Source organism: Lactuca virosa, chromosome 3, assembly GCF_052849685.1.
Source record: "Lactuca virosa cultivar CGN04683 chromosome 3, Lactuca_virosa_CGN04683_v6, whole genome shotgun sequence".
Taxonomy (NCBI): domain Eukaryota; kingdom Viridiplantae; phylum Streptophyta; class Magnoliopsida; order Asterales; family Asteraceae; genus Lactuca; species Lactuca virosa.
Genome location: NC_136428.1, coordinates 412,045,604 through 412,067,612, shown reverse-complemented (window position 1 = coordinate 412,067,612; position 22,009 = coordinate 412,045,604). Strand labels below are relative to the sequence as shown.

At 33.9% G+C, this 22,009-nt stretch overlaps 3 protein-coding genes across 3 annotated transcripts; 2 read left to right on the top strand and 1 right to left on the bottom strand.

Annotated features, from left to right (window-relative positions):
- The first annotated feature begins 259 nt into the window (after positions 1-259).
- On the top strand, positions 260-7,453 carry LOC145167801 (polygalacturonate 4-alpha-galacturonosyltransferase-like). The gene is made up of 11 exons (XM_079087048.1): positions 260-570; positions 678-839; positions 1,191-1,210; positions 1,508-1,567; positions 1,640-1,762; positions 1,861-1,918; positions 2,002-2,048; positions 2,863-3,197; positions 4,600-4,957; positions 5,805-6,392; positions 6,998-7,453. Exons 1-11 carry the CDS (start codon positions 564-566, stop codon positions 7,271-7,273), a joined length of 2,034 nt encoding a protein of 677 aa, XP_078943174.1. The 5' UTR covers positions 260-563; the 3' UTR covers positions 7,274-7,453.
- A 2,368-nt stretch (positions 7,454-9,821) lies between these two features.
- Positions 9,822-11,556, top strand: LOC145163204 (uncharacterized). The gene is made up of 2 exons (XM_079082061.1): positions 9,822-10,983; positions 11,280-11,556. The coding sequence occupies exon 1, from the start codon at positions 9,903-9,905 to the stop codon at positions 10,740-10,742; it is 840 nt and encodes a 279-aa protein (XP_078938187.1). The 5' UTR covers positions 9,822-9,902; the 3' UTR covers positions 10,743-10,983; positions 11,280-11,556.
- A 4,930-nt stretch (positions 11,557-16,486) lies between these two features.
- LOC145167800 (Nucleotidyltransferase family protein) lies at positions 16,487-21,274 on the bottom strand. Its single transcript, XM_079087047.1, has 6 exons — positions 20,113-21,274; positions 18,876-19,244; positions 17,922-18,145; positions 17,772-17,835; positions 17,443-17,639; positions 16,487-16,880 (listed from the first exon to the last, which is right to left on the bottom strand). The coding sequence occupies exons 1-6, from the start codon at positions 21,211-21,213 to the stop codon at positions 16,670-16,672; spliced, it is 2,166 nt and encodes a 721-aa protein (XP_078943173.1). The 5' UTR covers positions 21,214-21,274; the 3' UTR covers positions 16,487-16,669.
- Between the last annotated feature and the right edge of the window lie 735 nt (positions 21,275-22,009).

Genomic DNA, 22,009 nt, shown 5'->3' with positions numbered 1-22,009 from the left:
TATATATATATATATATATATATATATATATAGTTAGACGGGTTTGACCAGTTTAAGTGAAACAATTTAAAAATCTTAACCAAACCCGTTAATTTTGGGTTGGGTTGGATCGCTATTTGCCATCTCTATTTGTTGTGGACCAACTTGTAAATTCTGCAAACCGTAAGGACCTAGATGAGAATAATCCAAAGTCTTATAGAGTACACTTTACTCAACGAGTGTCGGTCATGCTACGGTTCAAACGACATCGTGTTATATAGAAACAGAAAAAAACAAGAAAATAAGAACACATCCGAATCGAGAAAATCAATCTAAAAGTTTCAATTCAATTAAACTCATTAGATTCATAAAACCCAAATCCGCCATTGCAGATCTCTATTCCTACCTACCCAGAAAACCCACAAACCACAATTTCCCATTAAAGCATTGATTCTTGAGAACATCTAGTGTTGCTTCCAAATCGCACTTCACTGCAACTTCTATGTTCGCAGTTTCTCAATGTAATGAGACAAAGATTAGGTTTTTAGTCTGAGCAGCAATACCCATCAACTTGATTTACCTCCATGCCCGGTAACTTCTTTGGATTACATTATCTTCGACTGTATGCATGGATTTAAGAGCAACAGTGGTGAATTTGCCTTTTGTTTTTGGCTTTAATCTGAAATTTATGTAATTAGGGGCGAAAATGGCGATTAAGAGGGGGAATTCGAATATGGGTATCCGCAGGAACAATGGCGGAGGTGGATCTTGGATGTCAATTGTGGTTCTTGTATTGTTTTTAGTTCTTGCTCCTGTGGGGTTCTTCGTTGGGCGTAGGGTTTATTCTGCTGCTTCAATTGGTTAGTAATTTTATCCATTTCGCTAGTTTCTATTTTGCAAAATGCCAGTTTCTTTGAAAGGTGTTCTTTAGGTTTAGGGTTTATGTGAATTTAGTCTTGTTTGGTTGATACTTATTAAATGAGTTAGTTTCCAGGGGTGTTTAATGTGGATTTAAACTGGTTATTGTGAATCGAAGCCTTAATCGTTTCATTTGGTTAGAAAATTAAAATAATTTGCTAGTCTGTGTTGCAAATTTGACCTTAGAAATGCTTCTTTTGTTTTAAGGTTTTAGTGAATTTAGCATTTTTTTAGTCGACTTTGAACAAATTCCTAATACTTCTATAATTCATTTTTTTATTATTCTTATGCAGATCAAGATATTAGCAAACAGGTACACTTCTTTGTCATTTACAATATTATAAAATGCAAGAATTAGCCATGCACTTTCATTTATCTGTTCACTGTAGCATCCTACTTTCATTTCATCCTATTACAACATTATACTTTGAAAGATCTATAAAGGGTAGATTTTTCAAAGCACGCTCTCTAAATATGAAAAAGAGTACAATGCCTTAATGAGAAAAGAATTTAAAAGTACAATGTTGTAATAAAACACATAAATGAAAGTACATTGCTAGTTCTTGCATTCAGCTCTTTACACTTATGCAAGTCTAAAATCATTGTGCAGAATGTAGATTGGAGAGCAAGACTGGCTTTAACGCATGTCCAATCTCTTTTTTCAAAAAAGGTATGCTACTAAAAAGTTTATAAAACGTTTATCCATCAAATTTTCTTGATTTTTTATTTCTTATATATTTAGGTTATTGAAGTCATCAAGGCAAACACTGATGATTTAGGACCTTTGAGCTTTGATTCTTTTCGAAAGAACAACTTGTCAGCTTCTTGGAAATTTTCTGGACAAGAAGACGTGGGTCCTACTGAGGTTAGTATAGAAATTTTTCTGTGACTTTATTATTTATCGATGTTTTGATTGTGGAAATAAACAAAAAAAAAAGTTTAATGATGCATTGTGTTTATCAGATTGTGGAAACAAATAAAAAACGAACCCCAACAGGGAAAGAGGAAAAACTTTTTGATGGTAACAATGTTTCTTTTATGATTTTTATTAAGATGTTGCTAATGTGTGAATCTTAATTATGTTTGATTTTGTGTTTAATACAGATAGTCATCCTCAATCTGTTGATACGCCTGCAAAGCTAGCAAGAAGGGTAATATTGTAATTTGAATTTCCTATGAACATACATACACACATATATGCTCTTTTTTTTCTTGAGGATCAAAAGGGCTTGTTTCTTTTTTCCAATTAAGTGCTGTCAGGATAAATGATGTTTAAAAAATATTTGAGAAAATGATGTCACAATTGGGGAAATGGAAGGAAAAAAATGAAAAAGGCAAATTTGTAAAAAAAAATGTCAAAAGACTAGTTGGGAAAAGCATCATTTCCCTCAATTTCTTTATTAAGTCGAATTTTCTGCATCAAGTAAAAAAAACACCCATATATAACTTACTAGATTGAGATGTTTTTTTTTTTCTTTTTCACTTAATGGGGACATATATATAGGAGTGTTTCTTTTTGGCTTAATACATACAAAAAGTCTTAATAGGTTAAATTGCAAGGAAGGTGACTTTATCCATTCAATGGATTTCAAGGAAAATTGTATCTTTATCTGAAAAGGGTAAAATGGTCACTTACTCGTATTCATAAAGTTCATTTAATCCAAAAAAAAAAAGAGAAACAATCTTTGTTTATCCATTGAACACTATCCATTTATCCATGCAAAACATAATTGAAAAATAAATGGACATACCCCAAATAATGTTCCCATTAAGTCAAAAAGAAACAACAGCTTACCATTTTATCTTCCTTGGGTAAATGACGATTTTACCCTTTCGTCTAGAAATCATACCGAATTAACTCTTGTCCTCATTACGACGTTGTGTATCTACCAAGTCAAAAAGAAACAGCAGCTTACCATGTTCATCTTCCGTGGGGTAAATGACGGTTTTACCCTTTTTGTGCAGCAACTAAGAGAAAAAAGACGAGAAACCCGAGCAGCCGATTTAGTAAAAAAAGATGATGACATCATCATAAAGCTTGAAAATGCAGCAATCGAGAGGTCAAAATCGGTTGACTCAGCTGTTCTTGGGAAGTACAGTATTTGGAGAAAAGAAAATGATAATGATAATACGGATACAACTGTGCGATTGGTTAGGGATCAAATTATTATGGCTAGGGTTTATAAAAGCATTGCAATGATGAAAAACAACACAAAATTGGCACGTGAATTACAAAATCAGATTAAAGAAAGTCATCGGGCTTTAGGGGATGCTGCTGCAGATGCTGATCTTAATCGAAGGTTAGTTAGTGGGTCCCGGTCAAAGTTTTGGGTTGACCCGTCTTTTGAATTTTGAATTTACCCGTCCGTTGCAAATCAAGAAAAAAACAAAAACCAAAACATGTGTTCGTTTTTTCTAGAAAATGTTTTCAGAAAATAGAGTTGAGTTTTTATTTTCAGTTTTTCGATGAAAATTCTTGAAAATCCGTTTGGTTGAAACTGGTGGAGTTTTCATTTTCCATTTTAGAAATTTGGAAAACTTTGGAAATTTGTAAAAATCACTTTTCTAATTTACATACAATTTGGAAAACAGAAAGTTTTTGTTTTCTTGGAAAAATTTTCAAAACTGAATCAACAAAACGCGTTTTCAAAATTTTCATTTTCAATTAAAAAGTTTCATGAATAACTGGAAAATTTTCTATTAGTTTCTTGTTTTTAAAGGAACTGAAATTTTAGGGACGGTTTGGTCTTTTTGTTTTTATACCTGAACCGAATCGTGTGATGTTTTTGGTTAACATATATAAGTGTGTTACTTGATTATTGGTAAAAATACAGAAAAACATAACATACTTTTGATCATTTTATTGATTTGGCCACCTAACTGTTACTTGTAATTTAGAAAATTGGAAAAGTCTCTTTTCTTGGAAAAATTTTAGAAAAAATATTTAAAAAAAATGCGTTTTCAGAATTTTCATTTCTCTTCAAAAAAAATTCTGGAAAACAAGGTATTTTTCCACACAGCCAAACGCACCCTAAAAATTTCAGAAAATTAACCATTTGATCTGTTATATCCGTTCAAAATGGTTAATTTGGAAAAAAAAAAAAGGTCTGAAGCTTTTATTGTTTAAATGGAAAAAATAAAGTAAAAGTGGTTATACTGCAAAATTGCCCGAAAAATGGTTTTCTGTAATTTTTCCTTTAGAAAAAAAAAACACTTTTTTCAGTTTTGGAAAAACAGAAAATCAGAATGTACTTTCACCATTTTGTCGTTTTAGCCACTGAACTATCAATTTTTATTATGATTCTTATAGTAATAGTTCAGAAATCAGTAAAAAAAAGTAATAATTCGGTGGCTAAATCATTAAAAGTAGGAAAGTGTGTTTGCACATTTCTGTATTTTTTTCTTTATATCAAAACTCGCAACCGAAAAAATACTTTTTATTAAATGGCCAACAAAAGTACAAGTGCTTTCCTGTATTTTTCCCTTTAAATAACTATTTAAGGTCATTCTGATTCAAATTGCACTCAAGTTAGTTGTGTTATTATATATAACTTTTCAAAATGTTTTTTTCTATGATATATATCATGAAATTCAATAAATATCTTCTTCATGCTTTCACGGATTTCAAATTCAACAACTCAATATATATATTGGATTGCTATTTATGTAACTGATTTTTTTTTTTTATATAAATATTTGTAGTGTACCAGAGAGAATAAAAATTATGGGGCAACTACTATCAAAAGCAAAAAATGAAGTTTATGATTGCAAATTAGTAACTGGGAAGCTAAGAGCAATGCTTCAATCAGCAGATGAACAAGTTCGTAGCTTGAAGAAACAAAGCACTTTTTTAAGCCAATTAGCAGCAAAAACAATCCCAAATGGAATTCATTGCTTATCGATGCGATTAACCATTGATTATTACCTTCTTCCACCTGAAAAAAGAAAGTTCCCAAGAAGTGAGAATCTTGAAAATCCAAATCTTTATCATTATGCTCTCTTTTCTGATAATGTTTTGGCTGCATCCGTTGTTGTCAACTCCACTATCATCAATGCCAAGGTATGTATACTCTTATTATATGTTTTTTTTTCTTCCCCAAAATAGCAACGTACTTGCATTTCTTAAACAATATATAATGTGAAACTTATGAGAGTTTAACAAGTTTTATATTCATATTGCTATTATTAGTGAGTGAGAAAATATAAGTATGTTGCTATTAGAGGTAAGATATTGGCATATTGCGAGTGTGTTGTTATTATGTTTAAAGAAATGTAAATACATTGTTGTTATGAGTAAAAAAATGTAATATATTGCCTATATTTAGAACTTAGAAGGAAGGGTTAGTCTCATAAAATAAAAGAACTTATATTTTGTGTTTTTTTTTTCTGATTAAACCTCAACTTTGTTTTTTTCCTGAAAAAAAACGTATTTTCATTTTCCGAAAAAACCCTCAACTTTGTCTTTTTTTCCAAAAAAAAACCCTCAACCTTCTAGCTGTTTCTGGAAAAACCCTCAACTATTTTAGTTTTTTCGAAATAAAAAAAAAACCCTCACATTTTAAAAGTTTTTTTTGGAAAAAAGGACTAAAAGGGCCAGATCGAAAAAATTGAAAAAATGCAAGGTTTTTTTTAGGGAAAAAAATAAAGTTGAGGTTTAATCGAGAAAAAAACCGAAAATACAAGGTCTTTTATGAGATTTACCCTATTTATAAAAAGAAAAAAAAAATTGTTGGTATTTCCTGCAAATTTGACATACCTAATAAAAAGGTCATCATGGCATGCTTGAATTGTCTTTTTTATTAAGTAGTTAACGTTTAATTCCTAACTTTTTACAATTTTTCCCTCGTATATCGGTATCGGTTATTCGCAACTATATCATAAACTAATGATATTATTTTTTTTTATAGGAACCCGAGAAACATGTATTCCATCTTGTCTCCGATAAACTAAATTTTGGAGCAATGAACATGTGGTTCCTATTAAACCCACCGGGTAAATCCACAATCCATGTAGAAAATGTGGACGAATTCAAATGGTTAAATTCGTCTTATTGCCCCGTTCTTCGCCAATTAGAATCCTCCGCAATGAAAGAATACTACTTCAAATCCGATCACCAAACCACACTTTCCGCAGGCTCATCAAATTTAAAATACCGAAACCCTAAATACCTGTCCATGTTGAATCATCTTCGGTTCTATCTCCCGCAAGTTTACCCTAAATTGAACAAAATCCTTTTTCTTGATGATGATATTGTGGTGCAAAAGGATTTGACGGGATTGTGGAGGGTGGATTTGAAAGGGAATGTGAATGGAGCGGTTGAGACGTGTGGGGAGAGTTTTCATCGGTTTGATAAGTATTTGAATTTTTCAAATCCAAATATCGCAAGGAATTTTGATCCGAATGCGTGTGGGTGGGCGTATGGGATGAATGTGTTTGATCTTGATGTGTGGAAGAAGAAGGATATAACGGGGATTTATCACAGGTGGCAAAATATGGTAAGCTTGTTTGTTTTTATTTGGTTAATATTAACAAAAACGGACCAATAGTGTACATTAAAACGTTTGGTGTCGGTGTCTCAACATGTGTAACATCATTTGTAGTGTAACCCTCTCTTATATCTATCTATATCTATCTATACTAAGATAAACAAAAAAAAAATTCAATTTTATATATTACAATAAACAAAAAATATGTGAAATAAATAAAAATTAAAAAGTAATTTGAATTTATATTAGTGAATTCCATTCTATTTCCTGCCAACCAGACCCGTGATAGATTATGATTCCTTCTAATTCCATTTCGTTTGAAAGATTCCATTTCTTCCAAAAATATTTTACAAACCAAATGTCTCCTTAGATTGCCCTAAACCATAAACTCTAAACTGAACGTTAAATCTAGTTGTCTCAATGTGTGTAAACTCAACCCTTAGCATAAATTAGAGTATTAAGTTGCCCTAAATGCTAAACGACCCCATAAAAACCCAAGTTTATAGGAAAATAAGTCTACTACTCAATTTCTCTAAACCCCTAAATCTTTTCCATTCACTTGTGTTTTTCGGTTACTTGTTCTAATGTTTTTTATTTTTGTTTCTTGGTATTAGAATGAAGATCGGGTCCTATGGAAGCTTGGAACATTGCCACCTGGATTAATGACATTTTATGGGCTAACCCAACCACTTGACAAATCATGGCATGTACTTGGGCTAGGCTACAATCCAAGCATAGACAAAAACGACATTGATAAAGCGGCTGTGATCCACTACAACGGGAACATGAAACCATGGCTGGAGTTGGCAATGACAAGGTACCGATCCTATTGGATCAAGTACATAAAGTTTGATCATCCCTACATTCGGGGTTGCAAGTTGGGTCAATGATGATGATGATGAGTTTGATTGCTATTGGTTTGATGTTTATTCTTGCAAATCATTTCATTATATTCTTTGTTATCAAAGTTGTTCATGTGATAACTCCCCCTTGTATTAGTGTATGCAAACTTTTCTTTTCTTTTTTTATGAATAGATGTAGTCAAGAAGATGATAGTTTCGAATTGTAAATGTGTTCTATGTGAATATGTTACCATTGTTTTTCAAAAATTTATGCATTTTTTTGTCGGTTTGTGGGTTTTTTAATCATAAAGAAAATGGCAAATCGGTAGGAAAGTAAGTATGGTATCTTAGTTTTTACTTGTAATAGCAGTGTGTTTACATTTCTTTAGTTGTAAAACAAATGTAGTTATATTTTACATTTCTTTAGTTGTAAAACAAATGTAGTTATATTTATTTTATCGATACGGCATGTAATCCATAATTACTATGTATTCATATTCCTTTACACGTAATAGCATATACTTATAGTTCTTTATTGATAATAGCATTATTTTGTACATTTTCTCTTTGTAGAATGATAAACATAAGTATTCATGTCTTTTATACATATATCTTTTATACAGATAAGAGATCAAGAGAAGTTCATATACCCTCTTTTGTAGACCTGGCAATTCTAGACACGAATACACGAATCTGTGAGAGAGACGACACGAATACATCTTGAAAATTGAGATAAAGCTTATTTCTCATCGTGTAATCGTATCGTGTCAAATTCATGGCTGACACGTTTTCATAACACGAATATACGATTTGTCAGGTCTACTCTTTTGGTAGGGATGAGCATAATTCGATTCAAGTAATCTTTTTTACTAAAATATCAGTTTTTTGACTTCGTAGAAAACAAATTGTTAGGTTTTTTCTTTCTCGTCTTTTTTAAAATTTAGGTTTCTTCCCCACTAACAGAAAAAACTAGTAATTTTCTAAAAAAATAATAATATAACACATAACATAAAGTGTAAAAACAATGCTCATTTATTTTTCCATGTGATTTTCAATTTAAACCACATATACGTGTTGATTATTTTTATTACGTCATTAATAAAATAAAAGTAGGTATTCCGGTTTTGTATTTTTCGGATTTTATACATGAAAAAAAAAACTAACAAACAAACAAACAAATCTAACCAATATATTCAACAAAATTTCAGATTTTATATCTTTTTAGGGGGACAAAAAATTTGCAATTATTGCCTCATTCAATGCAACACCAAACACAATAATAATTATACAATAATAAAATTAATTACGTAAATATTTAGACAAGAAAAAACACTTTTTTACAAAAGATGAAATCCATAGCTACACAAACCCTAACAAGTCTGTAAAATCACCATCTAGGGCAAGGAATTTACATGTTACTAGCAACTAAGTTTCACAAAAAAAAAGGGGAGAAGGAATTCAAGTGGGAATATAAGGCTCGAATAGCTTCACACAAGGATTTGGATCATATTGCATGATTTCAGCAGCACGTTCAAATTTCTCTCTCAAAACACGGATGCTTCGTTTATCCACGACCCGACCCAAATCATGTGTTACCTCAAACGGATCTTCTATGCATATCAAATGCCTGTCATTCCCAATCCTCCTTGTCCAGTCTTTTGCTCTTTTGCTGTTTTTTTTTTTTTCAATATCAGTCAATCTCTGCCAAACTCATTTGTGGCAGTATGAACTGATTGCACCCTTTGGTTTCTGTTTTTGTAGATTAAGTCACAAATGAGTTTGGCAGAGAAGGTTCTCCTAAATTATCTAGGGCAATTCTATTGTGTATATTGAAAAAACATACATCACCTCTACTACCTCACATTGATTCACCTCCATAAAAGGTCACTTTAATATTCATTTTAATAGCTTTACACCTGATAGGATCCGACTTGACACATGAAATTTACTTCTTTATAGTTACAACTTTGTTTATCATTCATAGGAACGTTATAACTGTGACTTTTGCTTCTCATAATTGAGTAAATTTTACTTCATTTTAAAAAGGAATTGATGTCAAATTACCCAAAATGCCCCAATCAAACATTTTTTTAATCTTACATGACCCATATCTATGTTGAACTTTGAGTTGTTTTGCACAGGTGACAAAGATTCCACCAAATGCCATTTCTTGAAAGATGCATTTGGGTTTCGGTTTGTTCCATCCATAGGTGGAAGCGGTGATGACAACTTTTTTTTTTTAATTATTCTAATTTATATTTCTTTTTTCGTGCACTTTCCAATTTTTTGTGGTTATAGATTATGCTAATTTACCGCACTTCACAAATTTTATTGTTGCGTTTTTCTGCAATTCAAAACAATAGTTTCTGTAATTTTTTGGTAGTTTTTTTATGTTGTTTCTGTTTTATTTTTTTGGATGCTGCACACATAAATACTAGCACATAGATGTTAATTATTAGATATTATTAGATATTATTATATATTGATGGATAATTGTTGATTGGGATGTATTTATCTTTTCCTATTGTTTAGGCCTAGTTCGTTGTTTTCTGATTTCAGTATTTAAACTTCTTGTTTCTCACCTTAGGTGATTATCAATCAATAACAGAATGTTTCTTTGATACCATCGGAATTTTAGATGGTATCAGAGCAGGTTTCAAAATCTCAATCTTGAAGAATGACAGGAAGCAGCGGACCAAAAGACAAGACGAGTTCAGGGGAGAATTCAGGAACGAGAATAGATCATAGTTCCCCTTTCTATCTTCATCCTCCTGATTTGCCTAAGCAACTACATGTGAATGAGGTGCTCACAGATAACAATTATGTCGATTGGTCACAAGAGATGGAGAACTTTCTCTTTGCCAAGAACAAATTCGAGTTTATCGATGGGACGATTAAGAAACCTGAAAAGGGATCTGCAGACTACATGCCCTGGATGCGCTGTGATGCGATGTTGAAGGGCTGGCTCGCTACAGCCATGGAGAAGAACATACGCAACAACGTAAAATATGCGAGTACTGCGTCCGAGATGTGGTCAGATTTACGTGAAAGATTCGGAAAAGAAAGCTCACCTAGGGCATACGAACTGAAGCAGAAAATAGCGGTTGTTCGACAGGATGGGTCCTATGTGTCTACCTACTTCACTAATCTCCGGTCACTTTGGGACGAAGCTACTTCTGTGCAGCCTTTTCCCAGATGCTCGTGTGAAGGATGTTCATGTGATATTGGGAAACAACTGAATGAGTTTCAAGAGAAAGAGCGATTATATCAGTTTCTTATGGGGTTGGACTCCGACTTCAATGTGATCAAAACCCAAATTTTAGCCACCAAACTCATTCCCAACTTAAGTGCAGCCTATCACTTGGTTGCAGAAGATGAAAGACAAAGGATGATTTCCACTGAAAAAAGAAATCAGCCCGAATCCGCTGCCTTCAAGGCATTTCAAAGAAGAGAGGGAAGCTTAAATAAAGAAAGGAACTATCAAAATAATGCCAAAGATAACAGAGAGACGAAGTAAAATGAAACTTGCACTTTCTGTGGGAGGAATGGTCACAAGAAGGAAGGGTGTTTTAAATTGGTTGGATACCCAGAATGGTGGCATGGGAGAAAAGAGAAAGGAAAACCCAAGACGGCTGCATGTGCGGAACCTTGTCCTAGCCCAATACCGGAACTCACCAACGAACAATATCAGATGTTCGTGAAACATTTTTCTGGTACAAGCAACGATGAGGTAAAAGGACGCGTTGCTAACATGGCAGGTAAAGAAACATATAAAGGTTACTGGATCATTGATTCAGGTTGTACCGAACACATAACTTGTTTGCCAGATTTATTGGAAAACAAGAAAAGAACCTTTTTTGAGTCTCCGGTAGTTATACCCAATGGGGAGTCTATTCCCGTTAACGGGAAGGGAGATTGTACTCTCCCAGGGGGAGCAAAAGTTAACGGTGTCTTGTGTGTCCCCAATGTCAAATGCAACCTACTTTCTGTCAGTCGCATTAGCAAAGATCTTCAATGTGCTGTAACATTCTTTCCTGATTTTTTTGTGATGCAGGGGTTACAAACGAGGAGCTTGATTGGTGCGGGGAGATGTGATGGTGGATTGTATCGAATGGGGATGATCAAAGAAAGGAAAGCCATGGTAATTGTTGCAGACACTTGGCATAAAAGACTGGGTCACACCTCCAATGAAAAGCTATCTAGAATTGAGTTAGTTAAAGATAATTCCGTTGTTCTTAGTAATGAAGTTTGTGATTCGTGTGCTAAAGCTAAACTTACTCGAACACCTTTTCCAATTAGTTTTATTAAAACAAAAGAAGTCTTTGATTTAATTCATTGTGACATATGGCGTGGATATCGCATACCATCCTACACGAAAGCTAATTACTTTCTTACTATAGTTGATGATTTTAGTAGGGTTGTGTGGGTCTTTGTTATCAAACATAAGAGTGATACTAGCAATTGTCTCATTGATTTTCATAAAATGATACAAGTCCAATTTGGGAAGAATATAAAAAGAATTAGGTGTGATAACGGTGGAGAGTTCACTTCTAATCTTATGTTGCAATTTTATAAAGAAAATGGGATTTTATTAGAAACAACATGTCCTCACACACCGCAGCAAAACGGTGTTGTTGAAAGAAAACATAGACACTTGCTTGAGACAGCTCGAGCCATATGATTTGAAGCCAATCTTCCCAAAAGATTTTGGGGAGAATATATTCTCACAGCTGCCTACATCATAAACCGCCTCCCTTCTAAAGTTATTAAGAACAAGACTCCTTATGAAGTCATTTGGAATCAAAAACCTCAATACGACCATATGAAAGTGTTTGGTTGTCTCGTGTATTATAAAAACCACAACACAAATGGAGACAAATTCGAGAAAAGAGGAAAACCCGGGATTTTCTTAGGATATCCTCAAGGAACTAAAGGATACAAAGTGTATGATATTGAAGATAAGAAAATGGTCGTTAGCAGGGACGTAATATTTTGTGAAAACATCCTTCCTCTCAAAAACAACAAGGCTGAACACTACAACACGGGTGACGAACCAACTAAATATTATGATGATGTTTGTCATGAGAGCCATCATCATGATCAGCTCCTTGAACAGCCTCCTACCACAGATCCGGCCCAGGACGATCAAGATAGTTCTGGTCCTGTTGACCTTCAAGACGAAAATCAACATGAGGAAGCCCAACTCGATAACAACGGCCCACAATCACAGGTTGAAATCGCTGATGAGACAGAGAATCATAACGGTTCAAGAAGTGTCAGAACCAAATCTCAGCCTCAACGACTCCAAGATTATTATGTAAAGCTGCCCCCTTCAATCAATCACCAGCAACTCAACTCCAATCAAGCTACCTCAACGGTACACCCAATTTCTAATTTTGTTTCTTATGATAGTTTTTCTAAGAATCATAAAGCTTATCTGACGGCCATTACTTTAAATAATGAGCCAAAAACTTTTAAACAAGCTTCACAGGATGAACGTTGGAGGCAAGCCATGCAGCAAGAAATCCGTGCACTCGAGAACAATAGGACGTGGACTCTTACTGACCTTCCTAAAGGAAAGCGAGCTATCGATTCAAAATGGGTGTACAAGATCAAGTACAAGCCAACCGGAGAGGCGGAACGGTTTAAAGCCCGACTCGTTGCAAAAGGTTTTACACAGATGGAAGGCGTTGATTATCATGACACTTTTGCTCCAGTTGCCAAATTAGTCACCATGCGTACTCTGTTAACGGTTGCTGCTAAGAAGAACTGGTTTATACAACAGCTTGATGTCAACAATGCTTTCTTGCATGGAGATCTAGATGAAGAGGTGTACATGAAGATTCCCCAAGGTTTTTCCAAAGCAAATGATTCTCGAGTCTACCGTCTACAAAAATCTCTTTATGGCTTAAAGCAAGCCTCTCGTAACTGGTACCACAAGCTGTCCAAGTTTCTCCTCAGCATAAAATTTCGCCAGTCCAAAGCCGATCATTTGCTTTTTTTGCAAAATCAAGATGGAATTTTCACAGCCATCCTGATTTATGTCGATGATGTGATTATAGTTGGTGATAACATCGATCAAATCCAAAAGATCAAAGGGCAACTTGACAAAGATTTTAGTATTAAAGATCTTGGGCAATTAAAATATTTCCTTGGTATTGAAGTTGCAAAAACTTCAGATGGCCTAGTTTTGAGCCAACGGAAATACATTCTCGACATCCTCAAGGACAGTGGTCTGTTGGGTTGCAAACCCAGTGCTTTTCCTATAGAACAAAACCTAAAGCTTGATCACCGAGAGGAAGAAGCTTCAGTCGACGCTAGCCAATATCGCAGACTCATTGGTCGTCTCCTATATCTCCAAGCCACCCGACCGGATGTTACATATGTCGTTAACTTATTGAGTCAGTTTGTATCCGATCCTCGCGAAAGTCACATGCATGGAGTTACACGGGTACTCCGATATTTGAAGGGAACCGCAGGCCATGGGATTCTTTTACCTCACGAAGGTGAACCTGTTTTGACAGTCTTCTGTGATTCTGATTGGCTTGGCTGTCCATACACAAGACGTTCACGTACAGGATACTTACTCTTACTTGGTGGTGCCCCCATTTCCTGGAAAACCAAAAATCAATCTGTGGTATCTCGTTCCTCAGCTGAAGCTGAGTATCGAGCAATGGCGTCGACGGTTAGTGAAATTCTATGGGTGAGGTGGCTTCTCAAGGATCTACAAGTCGTAGTTGATAAACCCACGAGTCTTTTCTGTGATAACCAGGCAGCTCGCCATATTGCAAGCAATCCAGTTTTCCACGAGCGTACAAAACATGTTGAAATGGATTGTTTTTTCGTTCGTGAACGAGTTACTTCTCGTGAGATTGCCTTGTTGAAGATCGATAGCAAACTGCAGGTGGCTGATTTGCTCACCAAAGCTCTTGGTGCCAATCAACTCTAGTTTCTACTTGGCAAGATGGGCATTGTCAACTTGCATGCTCCATCTTGAGGGGGAGTATTAGATATTATTATATATTAATAAATAATTGTTGATTGGGATGTATTTATCTTTTCCTATTGTTTAGGCCTAGTTTGTTGTTTCCTGATTTCAGTATTTAAACTTCTTGTTTCTCACCTTAGGTGATTATCAATCAATAACAGAATGTTTCTTTGATACCATCGGAAGTTTAGATTAATTCAATGTTTTTGGTTTGTATATGTGAAGAAAAAATAGATGTTTCCTGTGCATCTCAAATGAAAGAGTTGGCAAACAATTATTATTATTATTATTATTATTATTATTATTATTATTATTGTTGTTGTTGTTGTTGTTGTTGTTGTTGTTGTTATGTTTTCCTTAAACTTGAGTACAAAAGAAATAAAAATATAACGTAAGCAATTCTTTTGCTAAGTTGGTTGGTACTTTTACTTTCTTTTCAATAGTTTGATAGTTGCAAGAAAAAAGTGAGTTTAATAGGTAACTGTTAGCTTTTATTTTCCTTTTCCTGTTCTATCGATCTTAAAAAAAACATATGTTAGTAAGAACATAAGTTGCAGCCAAGATGTATATTAATAAAAAGTAAATATAACTGAATAAGCTGGTTGTATGTATTTTAATAATAATAAAATAAGGACAGATAAAATACCTATTAATAAAAACTAGGTGTGTAATTAAATCTCAGTGTCTGTTAGAAAATCTAACCATAAATTTGTGTGCAACGTATGAGGCTGCCCATTAGCAACCATTGGACATCAAGGTGGACTAAATGGCTCAATTTGAGGTTGATCAGAAGATTAAAATTGAATAGTATTTTGCAGCTTGGTGGTCTTGCAATGTGGTGATTAATATTTATAATAAGAAGGTCTTGAATGTTTTCCATTTCTATGCAACATCAACTCTTTCTTTTCATGTTGGATCCTTGATTAAGTTAGTTTCTTGGGCTACTAAGATGGTTTAAGCTCCCAACTAATACTAATGTTGAGTTTTGGAAAACTTTGTTTCCTGTATGTAATTATTGCTTTTATTATTCAGTTATTTAGATAAAAAAAAAACTAAGTTTTTGCATTTCATTGAGGATCATATAAACTAATGTTTGGATAATATGAAGTAATTAAAAAAATATGGTTCCTTTATGTATTTTCATCTAAGAACTTGGTAGATCATCATCAAAAGCTAATTTTCAATAAATGACATTGTACTTTCATTTTTATGTCTAATATAACATCATACTTTTATTTTTGTTTTTCCATTTATGCATTACTTTTGTACAGGACCATTTATGTTAATTTATTTAAATACGGACCATTCAATCATTCATGCAAACCATTTTTTAGAACTCGAAAGTAGATGCTATATTACAAAAAAAAAACAATTAATTTTTAGAAGATAGTTAGATAGTTAATTTCATAACTCAACGTAAGCTTCATTATGACATTATCACCACCAAAAGTTAATTTACAGAAAATAGCAATGTACTTTCATTTTTGTGTCTAATATTGCATCATACTTTTATTTTTATTTCCATTTATGCTTTACTTTAATTAAGACCTCTATGTGACTAATTATTTTCACATAGGGACCATTTATGTAAATATATTTAAATAAGGACCATTCACGCATGCAGGTTAGTACTCATTCTCTTTTTGACGTTAGAAATATGTATTTCATAGTAGATATTAGTGACAATAGTTGGATAAGTGACTGCTGTTTAGTGACATAGTAGATATTAGTGACATAGTAGATATTACAACTGTTAGTGATGATGGAAACAAATATATCAAGTACCTAGGACTTAGAAATGAATCAAAATAGATAGCACAATAGAAGCTCCAACTACCAAAGTAAGATGGTATTCTACACATGTGAATGGAAGTATGTTGCTATAAAATATCACCACAAGAATTTGCAAATTTATGATTAATGGCAATGTTTTTGTTTTTATCTAGATTATTTTAATTTAACCGTGTGGAACACAGGTTATAGCCTAGTTTTCTAGGAAAAAATAATAAACCACAACATAAAGTGTAAAAACAATGGTCATTTATTTTTTTATGTGATTTTCAATTTAAACCACATATACATGCTGATTATTTTTATTACGTCATATTAATCAAATAAAAGTAGGTTATTCCGGTTTTGTATTTTTAAGATATACATGAAAAAAACATAAAAACAAATCTAACCAAGATATTCAACAAAATTTTAGATTTTATATCTTTTTGGGGCGGACAAAAAATTTGCAATTATTGCCTCATTCAATGCAACACCAAACACAATAATAATTATACAATAATAAAATTAATTACGTAAATATTTAGACAAGAAAAAAAAACACTTTTTTACGAAAGATGAAATCCATAGCTACACAAACCCTAACAAGTCCATAAAATCACCATCTAGGGCAAGGAATTTACATGTTACTAGCAACTAAGTTTCACAAAAAAGGGGAGAAGGAATCAAGTGGGAATATAAGGCTCGAATAGCTTCACACAAGGATTTGGATCATATTGCATGATTTCAGCAGCACGTTCAAATTCCTCTCTCAAAACACGGATGCTTCGTTTGTCCACGACCCGACCCAAATCATGTGTTACCTCAAATGGATCTTCTATGCATATCAAATGCCTGTCATTCCCAATCCTCCTTGTCCAGTCTTTTGCTCTTTTGCTGTTTTTTTTTTCAATATCAATCAATCTTTCTAACGATAAAAAGGGCATTTACGTCTTTTTCCACTGACTAGAGAGTGTAAGAGTGAGTTCATGGGACACAAAATTGTCATTTTTTGTCTGCTTTGTCTTGTCCTGCACAAGGCCTTGGCTAGATGGGACTAGAAAAGTTTTCTTTCATGAAGAGGATGAAAAGGGCATTTACGTCTTTTTTCCATAGACTAGAGATTAAGAATCAAGTTCCTGTCTAATGCATGCCTTGCCCTGCATAAGGACTTGACAAGATGGGAGTAGAAAATGTTTCTAGGGTTAATTTCGATGATAGAGGATGAAAAGGGCATTTATGTCTTTTTGCTAGAGTTTTGAATATGACAAAAATGCAATTTTAGTCCCATTGACACAAGTCAAAAGCAGTACAACCTGTTGATTGATGAGAACTAGAGAAGTAATAAAGTTTTTCTTTTGATAGTACTGTTGGAAACTTTGTATATATAAAATAATAAAAATAAATGTGATATATGTTAATTAAAAATAGGATAAGAAGAAGAAATTACGAAACTGACCTTACTAGGCTTCCGGTCCGAATAGATATAACATCATTTGCATAATCATGAGAATGAGCCCAGTAATTGAAAAAAGCCCAAACCAATTGAGCAATACTTTCACCATTGCGGGACCCAAAACCTTCAAGTTTCTCCACTTTATCAAAATAACAACATTCCACATTGTCCACATTTATTTTATAAGTCGTCTCCATTTCCTGATTAAAATATATATATATATTAATAAAGCCAATTTTGGTCTTCTAAAGAAATAACATGTTCAGCGATCTTGCATTTAGCCCTAATTTATATCATCATAAGAAAGAAAAAAAAAAAAAAAAAAAAAAGACCTGTAGACATGGAAGGATGGAAGGCGTACGCATCTGTAAGAAATGAATGCACATCAAAACATACCTGAAAAGTAAGTAAAAAAAATTCAGATTATAAAAGAAAAGGACATGATATGTGTATAAATATGAGGAAAAATGAGGTTAACTCACGCATAGCTAGATAGGGTTCCTTGATAAGTTTGATTAACACCCCTAGACTTTGCCCAATGTTTGATAATGAAGGCCAATTGTCTCAATCTTACATCTATCTTTGAGTAATCACGTAGAAGCTTTGTATTTATAACAGCAAGCAAGTTGTTTACACAAATATCACAAGAGATTCCAGTAGTAGGATCCATAAGCTTCACTATGGGAACCCTGGCTCGAGTCAATGCCTGCAGAAATAGGGGTAAAATGGTCATTTGAGAATTGACAATTGATTTTGTTTTGCTTAATTTTAGGATTCATGTTTAAAGATAATACGATTGATTGAATTTGTTTTGAATCTATGGTTTCTTGAAGATGAACAAGAAGATAGGGACAAAACTGTCTTTTGAATGATTTCAACACCCGAGGGACTGAAAGTGTCGCAACAATACTTTTCAGGACGATGAATGCTAGAAAAGAAGAAAAACCGGACCAAATCCAGAAATAACACCAAACTACAGGGACAATTTCTGTAATTTACTCTCATAATTAATAGGGTAAAAGGGTAAAATGGTAAATTTACATGGTTTTAACAGCTGAAAATAGATAGCATGAGTCTCAGGACCAAAAAGGTGAAAAAATCACACCACAGAGATCAAAAAAGCAAAAAGATTCCTTTGTGGACAAATCCAACAGAAACCACTATATCACAGGGACGAAAAAGTAATTTTACTCTATAATATTTCACATGCAAATCAATCTTTTCTCTCCTTTGTTAATAGCACAAGACAACAAAACTTTCTAGGGCTATTTTCATTTTCAATGATGAGGATGAAGAGGGCATTTTTGTCTTTTGCGCAAACAAATCAACAGTGTTTCCCTGTCCAACCTTTTCATGCAGTCCAACATGTTCGATCCTGTCCACTGTAACAAACAAACAGAGCCTAAAAAGACCAATTTACCCTTGAAGAGAATTACCTGAACATTCTCAAGATTATCTGATTTCAAAATATCAGCAAGCTTCAACAAAATCTCTGCTTTGTCAATATCAGCATCCCCCATTGCAAGACAAACATCAATGTCACTTTTACGAAACCCAAATGAGTTGGCACATGATCCATAAAGAAACAACCGAGCTTCAGGCCATTCTTTTGTAACATGTTTATCCAATAATGCCATCAGTTGCTTCTGCTTTTCCTTCTCTTCTTCTGGTGGAATCAGTGACTCATAAATTGCAAGAAAAGACGCATTTAGCCTTTGTATATCTCCCCTACATTCTGTTCGACTTCTATAGTTCCTCATTCTTTGGTTCAGTATCCATTGTCCCCTTTTATCTGATCTGTAATCCTGAATTCATATCACAAGAGTTGCTAATAAAGCTAGAGATAAGAAGAGTGATTATAAACTTAATGGAAGCTATTTGCCCATCGTTAAATTTGATGAATATTGTGAAATTTAATTTTGGAATGTAAGGGTAAAACGGTCATTTAGTCTGATTCAGAATCAGACCGCTTATTCAGTCTAGAAAAGAAACAGACCTTATGTATACAACAGTTTATCCAGACAGACACCATTATTCATTCAGACACTTTATCCATATAGGACTTAATAGAAAAAGAAAAGAGCACCCTAAATCCATGGTAATTTTCTGATTAAATTCTTTAATATCAAGACTTTAACGGGCATTATGGGAAATATGCTAAATCTGTGTTATGATGTATAGATTATGGGATAAAACCATTAAGGTGAACTTTATGTGAAAATGGAGCAACCACTGGTTAATATAGGTTTATAAAAAGAAAATTTAGACCTATTGTGAGAACTTCTTTTCAACATAAATTGTGAAACTGTGAGACCTTTTTCAATCAAATCGTTTACAATAAGCTTAGTGAAAAGCCTTGCTATGGTGGATATGTGTAGAAGTTTTTGGATTGTTGAGTTTGCGATGATGTGGCACAAAAAAGCTTAGAAAAAACCTCTGCTATTGTAGATGCTCTTACAGTTGTAGCGACACGCCCAAGTTTTTATTCGCTTCAATTACCATTGCAGGTTCTGTTTTTGGTATTTTTTAAAGATCTAAAATCGGGTGTGGTAAATACGAATGAAATAAAAGAAACATCATTAAAGTATCAAGACTCATACCAAATTATCCAACAAATTACTTATCTGGCAGTGTACAATTACAAAGAAAGATCATGCAGCAGTAAACATTTACCTTATCTCGAGGTTTAGGACCCTTTGTTGCATCACTTTTCTCATCTGTTCCATCTTCAAGTAGTAAATTATCGAGATGTTCATCACACTCATCCAATTCCCTCGAGTCAATGTCATTGTTTCTGGATTTTTTTTCATCCATAGCATGTAATGCCATCAAGGACTCTTCAACATCAGTAGCAGGAACTGAATGAAGATGACTTCCTCTTGAAGGACCTGGGTCATCAAACTGTTGAATAAGCCCTCTTCTTTCCCCAGTGTGCAATCTTTCTCCTGAACTTATAACATCTCTGTGATTACCCTTTCCCCTATCCATACTCTGTTCCATATTCCTCTTGCCTACACTCCTTGGGTTGCTCGAAAACCCTGGTGGTGGTATACGCCTCACTTGCTGTTGAGAAGAAGCTCCCTTTGATCCATAATTACCGAACTCCAATGAACTGATTTGGAGATTTTGCATTAACTCAGCATTGCGATGGAGATCAACCTCTGAACCGTTCAGTCTGCTATTCCCCATACTCAGTTCTCTCTCCTTCATTAAATGTTTCTCAATATTAGCAAGATCGTAATCCAAATTACCATTTCTCGACACTTTAGAGCTTTGAATATCAGATTGCAAAGTACCAAAAATGAACTTGTTCTGTCGATCTTGCTGCTGCTGCTGGTTGTTGCCGTAAATAAGTCCAAGTTTTGACAGATCATCAAACACGCCCTGGTTGTTTACTTGGTGGTGATTTTGCATGAAATTCAAGTGCCAATTGGGGTTTGGATTGATAAGATTTGGATTCAGATTGGGATTAGGGTTAGGGTTTTGGGGGAATCCTAACCCTTGATTGAAGTAATTATGAGGCGGGAAAAGCGGAGAACGGGAGGGGGAGAGGTAATCGGTACCATGAGGTGGGAATGATTGTGGCGGGAAAGGTATCGACGGACCAACCGCGGCGACGGCCGGATCGTGAGGGAGTACTTGTGAAGGTTGTGGTGGTGGTGGTGGTTGGGAGTGCGAACGGGGATGCTGAGGTGGATTTTTTAGCAAGTGGAGAAGGAACTCGCCGCCGTTTATTGGAGGTGGTGGCGGAGCATCGCCTCCACCGCCGACCATTGTTTATGGTGAAAGCGTTGAAGAGAGATCAGATGAAGACAGTTGAAAAGTGTGTCACCGGCATTTTATATGCAGTACATCTAATTTATCTAAAGTTATGGGTTAAAGGATGTTCATATGTTTATCCAAAATAACTTGGATTATTGATAAAATTTGTTATAAAAGTTTATTATTTGTAAATAATTAATCACTGAATATTAAAACAGGTTAAATTATATTTTAAAACTAAATTATGACCCGCGTTAAACGCGGGGAAACGCATAAATAAAATATAAATGTATATAGATATTGCAAAATAATTAAAAAAAAAAAAAAAAACAGGGCTATTGGTATTATTGAAATGTAAAGAAAATTCACTGATATCAATAAATATATATAGTCGTTGAAGGACCTCTTTGTAGACAATATTTTTTTATTAGTTGAACGACCTTTCTCATCACAAGGTAACTTCAAACCTTTTTTACTTGTGACACGGGAAACAACTACATATAATTGATCATGTGCGAAAACGGGTCTACGCAAGTATAATCCAACATTTGACAATGTACTTTCAAAATACATTGTTATTTTATGGTTATATTATGAAATATAATTGTTTATTTCAAAAAATAGCAACTTATTTATGTTCATTTGAAATGAACCACATAAACCCTCCACAATATTAAATATAAAGAAACTCTAACCAATAAATATAAAAACAATTATGTTTGCTCGATTTGGATATTGCCCGTGACTCATTGAAAATGTCAAAATACATAATTGGCACACAACTTACTTGTTATTATGATACGAAGAG